At 43.6% G+C, this 7,684-nt stretch overlaps 1 protein-coding gene across 1 annotated transcript; it reads right to left on the reverse strand.

Moving 5' to 3' along the window:
• Window positions 1-1,100: 1,100 nt before the first annotated feature.
• On the reverse strand, window positions 1,101-7,107 carry PTHLH (parathyroid hormone like hormone; the record flags this gene model as incomplete). The annotated part of the gene is made up of 2 exons (XM_082280122.1): window positions 1,101-1,527; window positions 7,007-7,107. The coding sequence occupies 2 exons, from the start codon at window positions 7,105-7,107 to the stop codon at window positions 1,101-1,103; spliced, it is 528 nt and encodes a 175-aa protein (XP_082136248.1).
• Window positions 7,108-7,684: the final 577 nt, after the last annotated feature.

Here is a 7,684-nt window from a genome sequence, read left to right on the forward strand (position 1 = left end):
TCTGAGTGCCCAGCCCCAGGTGTTGGTAACTCCTGTAGATGCCAGCACAAGCTGAGGTGATGGAGCACATTGCAAACTGTGGCCTGTAGAGCCTAACCTCAGGCTGGATTTTAGTAAATCCCACAGCTGGTGTCTCTTTCCAAGGGATTTACTGTGAGCAAGTGGCACTTGTCCTATGTCTGTTCTGCCAAAGTAAAGGGGAGGAGGAGAGAAAAGGGTGCGGGTTTTGCTGGTAAAATGCAAACATTCAAGGAGAACTGAGGAGTGGAGTCCTTGGCTTTGTCTGCAAGTGTTCAGATTTCCATGAAAACTGACTGCAAGGGGATGAGTCACTTGGGACACCTAAGCTGATGTCTCCAGGCTACTGCCCTAAAAACCCTTCACTGTCATGCATGAGGGAGGCATATCCCTCTCCAAGGCCAATGCTAAACATTTTTAAGCAGCAACATAATTGTTTCATGAGCTGGCAAAAGGATGGAGCTGTATTAAAAGTTCTAATGGCAGGGAAAATTTTACGGTGAAAGGCTGGTCTGCCTTGTTTGCAGATATTACTGAGAGAGAATTTTTCCGTGTTCTCCCCTAAGGTTAAACAGTAAAATGAAAAACTGTAAAGTAAGGGTAGGAAAGTTGCCAAAAAGGGGAGGTGTTGAGAGGAAGGAAAGAAAACTTCGCCATTTTATAGATGCAAAGCCTTAAATAAAAGTCAAAGCTTTCAATCTGCTGAGGCCCAAGCATGGGACCAAGATGTGATGTGAGATACACTATGGTTAAAGCAGGAAAGGAAATTTTAGTGGCTGTGATGTGTTTCCTTTTTGCAGAAATACCTTCACTTACTACTCAGCTTCAGGAAGCAGATTTTGGCCATAAGTTGTTTACGTGAATTGTGTCTCTTAGGAAAGAAAGGCTTTGTCCCCAGTGCAAAGTGGAAGGGGCGCTTACCTGCAGAGAGCACCTTGAGACTGTGCTTGAAAAGCCACTGCCCAGTCATGAGTACAAAGATCTGCTTTTACTCCCAGTTTGGGTGAGGCCTTGGCCTCTCACACCGAGGGATAACAATTTCAGTAACTACATGGCATGCTCCCCAAAAGAACATAGCAGAATTACCTTAAAGTGTGATTATGTGTAGTAACAGAGATGTCCAGGAACGGGCTCTCGGTCACGATGTCTCCATACATGCCGGAATTTAGCCAAGCTGAGCGGGTTCGCCTCTTTTTCTTCTCTTGTTCCTTACGTTTTCCAGGCTTTGCTTTCTTTTTCTTCCCTGACACCTTCAGGGGCTGCTCCTTGTAGGTCTGTGATTTGTTTGTCTCCTGAGTTAAGTATCTGCCCTCATCTTCACTGCCAAACCGGACAGGGTAGTTCTTCGTGTTGGTAGCAGGTTTAGGGTTAGGTGACACCTCTGACGTTGCACGGATCTCTGCAGTGTTGACACCTTCGATCAAATTTTGAAGGAATATTCTTCTTCGTAAGTCTTGGATTGACTTGCCCTTGTCATGCAATAGCTGGTGCTCTGATACAGCCCGTTTGCTAAAGGAAAAGAAGAGAGGAGAGGGAAAAAATGTTTAGGATTTGGTTATTGCCCAGTGCTTGGCAGAGCTCCTCTCTTCTCTGGCTGCGGTGGCCACAGTGACTGTGTACCAGTCTTGGAGATACCCAGTGAAGTCAGACTGCTGGAGCAAGTCCTGCTTCTTCCTCAGAGTAGCTGCTCCCAGCAGAGAAGGGAAAGACCTAAGCAGGTGATAATTCTCAGCTTACTGATCACACACCACTGGACCTGGAGCTGGATTAGTCACTGCTCTGCTCTAGGAAAGCATTAAGACTCTTAATATATCACACTTGAGGCAGTAAGAGCAGGAAGGCAGTTGTCAGAGATAGGAAAACTCAAGGGTCAGATAATGCAGCAAGAGAGAAAAACCCAGTACTTCTGCTGGAGCTGGAAGCAGTGTTTGTACAGCATCATTCTAGTGATTTTCTAGTGATATCAGTCATGTACTTCGAAAACATAAACAAGCACATAAAAGTGCCTTTTATTCCTACATTTAAATAAGTGCAATTGCAGGAGCATAAGGGAAAAAAATTTGAATTTGGGTGCCTAAAACACAGGCACTTCAGTTCATAATGAGCTACCCATGGAGGCAGCCTGAGCATCAGCAGAGATGAGCCTCAGCCACTCCTGTGGATTTACTGCTTGGTCACTTGTGTGTAATTATGGTTTTAGATGCCTTCCTAGTATTGCTTTAAGTGTGAACTTTTGGGGCCAAATTTCTTGTCTGCTGTGCTGTTTGAGTTTTGTGCTAACCCTCTTCACTGGATCTTCTTCAAGAGCATCCTGGTTTGTTGGAGTGGTTTTTCCAGGGTTCATCCTGACCTTTTGGTACACTGAGCTCTGTCTTGTTTTCGAGGAACTGGGAGATGAGTAGCTATCTGTCTTTCAGAGATGTTGTATTGGCAAGGAATGTATTAAACATCTGAGGAAAGAAGATACAAATGGCACCTGGATCATAAATAACTGTGAGAAAATACATGCCTTTTCCTTGAAGTGGAGTAGATGCACAGCTGTGCTGTGAAGCACAGACAGAGCGCAGGCTGGGATTTTAGCTATGTTCCCATGAATGCAATAATACAGTTTATCCTTCCAATTGCTCTACTCCAGCAGGCAGAGTTTGGCTATGGAATCTCTCCTCTTGCATCAGGGTATGGCATGTGACTGGATTCTTACTGGCCAAAGAAATTCCATTCACTGCCTTGCCTGTCCGATAATCATTTGGTCAATTAGCTGGGTAAGAAGTGGTTTCTGCATGTGGGTGAACTGGAAGAAGACACATCACTGTGAGTGAATATTCCTTCCTTCCATCCCATCCCTCACTCCCCTGCTACGTTACCAGGTTTCAAAATGCAAAATGTTTGGAAGTGTTCTGCAGTTTCTCTTTCTCGGTCCCTTCAGCCAAACCCTTTAGATTTATGACTTGATCAACTATTGGAGCTATTGGAAATTGGCAATTTCAAGTAGAATTGGCTTAAGAGCATCCCCTTCACTTTTTGTCTTTGTAGGGCTGTACTTTTTGAGTATTGGGTTCAAGTGATGGATTTAAGTGATACTACATGTCTATTAGTGCAAAATTCAAACAGCAGCTTTCCCTCATTTCACAATGAGACTGGAAGATGACTTTCAAAATCTTGCTCAAAATCAGCTCTGCATATACTGAGGTTTGTGAGAACACATGTAATCAAATATTGTCTGTGTTTTAAATGTCCCAAAATCAGTTTTGCATGACTTCAGTCTTTAGGGCAAATATTTTATGCCCCTCTACTAAATGTGCCTAAGCAAAAATGCAATGTGATAATCCTAAGCTGATCCCATATCGTGTCTTTCTCTTCAGCACAGCTGTGACCATTAACACAAGCTCATGATCTCCCCCAGAAGAATTTTTTGGACCAAGAGCCATCTCCAACACCCTTCTCATTAGGGTCAGTCTGATTGACAAATAGGCCAATAAAACCAGCACCCTGGGCTGCTCTGGGTGACTGCCTCTGTGCTGCCTGTCAGGCTGTCCAGTGTGACTCAGGTTACATTCCGAGCTTCAGTAGTCTATTTTCTCAGGAATTTTCATGGGAAATTCAGTTCTGCTTTCACTCTTCTAGTTCATAGAAAGTGTATGAAATCTCCGTGCTTTAGGGAGTCTAAACCAGTATCTCATGTGATGAGCAAAGCTTTCCTACTGCCTCCTGTGAACTACCAAAGAGAATTCCTTCTGCAACAGACAACCTAAAGCAGCCTTAATCCTCTAATGTGTATTTGGTCAATTTCCCCACTGTGACAAAATCTTGACTCTCCAAAGCCTATTATTAAAGTCCTCTTGACTGAAAACCTATTCCATTTTACAGAACTGAAACCTAAACATTTCGTTCCAGTACACACAAGGCAGTCAGAGAGCATTACAAGATCTACATCTTGAGTGAGTATGCATTTCCAAAATAATGCAGGCATTGACGTGTGAGGGCTTGGTGTGCCAAAGAGGGTGGGTTTCTCTTTAAATGTCTGTATGATATTTAGCATCAAGTCTGGCTCCAAATAACATTCTGCTATTCCAGATTGTATAACATTACGTAGTGTTACATTTCACATGACTTTTATTACTCAGCCAGACTTAAGGATTATATTTTGCCTACTAGCTTCCTTTGTATGCTCTAGATCAAAAATCTCCTTGAAACAAAGATGTGGTAGATACATATCTCTTTGACCTTCTGCCTCCTTCTGCTTCAGTTATTCAAACAACTCCTATGTTTGTAAATCATGGAGAAAGACTTGCCCAAGAAGACTGATGTAAGAAGTGCTTCATAATGGAGATATCAACAACATCTCACCCACACACTCAGAGTAGGAAGGCAATGGAGGCTGGAATGATTGCATTCACATATTGGCTATGATATGCAAAAAAATATTAGGCTGTTAGGGTTAAGATGACCCACTAGAGGTCCCTTCCACCCTTCTATAAAATGCACCTTTCATCCAAGGGAAAGGAGTCTGTACCCAAACCAGGAGCAGTAAATGCTAAGCTTACCTGTGGTGGGCACTGTGAGAGTGGGATGTTGATGGTTTGTACTTGACCAGAGCATGCAAACTAATTACTGGATCCAAGTACACTGTGTACACATGAGACTGGGTGTCTCATCATGGGGAAAGCACCAGAAATCCCTGACTTGCGACTATCCTGACTTCACATACTTCCAGATAAGCTGCTCTTTTCAGGCACATTTCTCCTTTTTTTTTTTTTCTTGAGATATCTAGCATTTCTAAAAGGCAACATTCTTCAAGCTACCACTTTCTGTCTCAGAGAGCTGCTCTTATTTAGCTGTTATTATCCTTGACTGTTCATGTTGGGTCTGATCCTAAATTCAGCAAAATAACTGAGGAGGATTCAGTCAGCTCTCTGGATTTTGCAAGTCTGAGTGCCCTTGCCACTGACTCCAAAGGGAGGGAAATCTGCTCAACCTATCACAGGGTTAGGAAAAATATTTTGAACAGATCTAGGGACATGATGCTCTGATGTCTGGAGATGATGATAAAAATATGTAACTTCATTTTGAGGCATTACTGAGTTTCTCAGAAGTTCTTTAGCAGCTAAAGCACTCCTATAACAAATAACATGTCTGGAAATCTTTTCTTGGGACAATTTGTTATTGCTTTCCATGGGAGATTTGCTTCAGCAAAGTCTGTAGAACCAGGCCTATGTAATTTTGATTACTTTTGCATGTCTATGATAATGTGCTTCAGTAGTTTCATCCATTACTGGTTTAAGCTTTTGACTGGAAAAAAAAAAAAACATCAACTCAAAGCCTAAGTGAGTTATTAACCATTAACTCTAGGAATGGTTTGTGGTGATATTAAAACACGACACATGTTTGAGTGTGGTGTCTGTGTTTGTGCTGTGCCCACAAACAAAACTACGAAAATGCCACTAACTGACAGCTGACTGCTTTCTTGTGTGTGTTTTACATACCAGAGCAAAGAGGGAGCTGAGAAATGAGCTTTCACTGGGTAGCTCACACTCTTCTTCCCCCCTGTCAGGACAGAATGGGGATGTTGGGAAGACCTCTAATCCTGACCTTTAAAAACAAGTGTTAGAACTACACTGGCTTCAAAAAGAGAAAGAGTATTTCTTTGCAAATCTAATTTTTTTTTAACAACCAAATTTGGCTTAGATCCAGTTCAGAGTTTCCTAGCCAAGAAAATAACAGCATTTAACTGCACTACAATTATTTTCTTTTTTAATTTATTTTTGAAACTGAAGTTTGACTCCTCTGTATAAAATGGTCCCAAAAGAAATAAATAGCCCAAGAACAGCTTGCAGGAGTACAAAACAGTTAAACGTTACTGGACTGAGAAGAATACACTGTAACATTATCAGCAATAACATGTTCTACACAATTTGCTGTAGGAGATTTGTAATAGCTCTCTGCCTGGTGCCAAACTTTAGGTGTGTCTGAAGTCACTTCACCTGGGGTATGTTTTTTTTTTCTTTTGGGTGTTTGGGGTTTTTTATTCTTATTCTTCTTCTTCTTATTATTATTATTATTATTATTGTTACAGTTATTATTCTCTGTGTTGCTTAAATGGCAGAGGAAGTGCTATTTGGAGATCTTGTCCTTATGTATGTAATAAAACATTTACAAGGAAACCCATCTGAAATTGTTTGCTGTGTCATGTTTCCCTGTAAGTCGTGATCGGATTTTCCAGCACTTTTTCTCCAACTTCCTTTGGAACTGAATAACAATACAGCCCTCCCCAGTATGACTGAGGTGTTTCTTCCTTAGAAAATCTGATGCAAGTCCAGAGAAAGCCAACAAGTTAGATGTGTGAGGCAGCTGCTCCTGCATCAGCTCAGAGGCTTCTCCTGCACTTTGCGTACGGGTATTAGTATAAACCAGGCTGATTATTTTGGAAGGAGCAAAAAGGTCATTTCCTGAACAGACTGTCTTAAGTTACACTATCATTTATCAAAAAATATGCCTCTGCCTCTAAGTAATATACTGGACTCCCTTTGGATTTTTTTTCCTTGAAGTGGCAGAAATCCAAAGAAATTGTTCAGTACTTCAGTGTCATGATGGCCCTCACTTCTACATGTTTCCCCTACCCTTATCAATATTGGCTCCACGCCAGAGCCGAGGAAGTGAGGAAGTGTATGCTATTTAATGTAACACACAGCATTCGGACAAACCAGGATGCTCCCTACGAGGGTCCCGGGCAGCAGCACAACAATCACCCAGCTGCGTCGGAAGAGAAGCCCCTCAGGTTTCTCATCTCCTCCCCCAAAACTCTTTAAGGTCAGACAGCTGCAAAGCGCCCTTTCCCTGTCCCAAATGCCTCTTCCCGGCTCTCAGGCACCGCCGGTGAGCACCTGGGGCAGGTAACCTGGAGCGTCCCGGGCTGCCTCCCTCCCCACCCGCCCCGCCGCCGCAGCGAGGGACAATAAAGGGAAAGAAAAAAAGAAAAAGAGAAACTCACAGTCGGCGGCTGATCCCCTCTACTGATCTCCCGTAGGAGGGCACGGAATAACTCAGCAGGAACACTGCGAAACTCCACTGCTGGAAGAGTTTAGCGAACATTGTATCCTCCGGGGCTTAAAACCTGCAAGGAAAGGGAGGTCAGTCCCGAGGGACAGATGCGCCAGCGCCGTTCTCAAGGAGTCCCCGCTGCGGCTCTAGCAGCTCCGAGGCTCTGAAGGAAAAACAAACTTTCTGAGCTCTCGGCTCACTCCTTCCAAACTTCGCTCTGTCTCTCTCCCTTCCTTGCTGTCTGCCTCTCCCTCCCTCTTTCCCTCCCTCCCTCTCTCTGTCTCTCGCTGCCCGCAGGCAAGTTCTCTCTCGATATTAGTTCAAAAAGCATCCAGCTCTCATTTGAACAGGGTTAGAGCGGGGTCCAGGGAGTTCCCTGAGCCCTGTTCAGTTCCAGTCCGCTAAGCCACTGTCTCAGGGCTTTATGTTACAGCAGAAGCCTCTCTGCAGATACGGAAAGATTCCCAAAAGTCAGCTCAGCTGCTCACTTCTCTGTAAACACACGCGGGGACACACAAACACACACACAGACTGAGGCGGGAGGGGGGATGCATCTCCACATCTGTCTTTCAGTATACCTCCGCAAAAAAAAAGGGTCAGGTTCACTTCTCCAGCTGCCGGAAAGTTT

Source organism: Coloeus monedula (genome assembly GCF_965178545.1).
Source record: "Coloeus monedula genome assembly, chromosome: 4".
In the NCBI taxonomy this organism is placed as follows: Eukaryota; Metazoa; Chordata; class Aves; order Passeriformes; family Corvidae; genus Coloeus; species Coloeus monedula.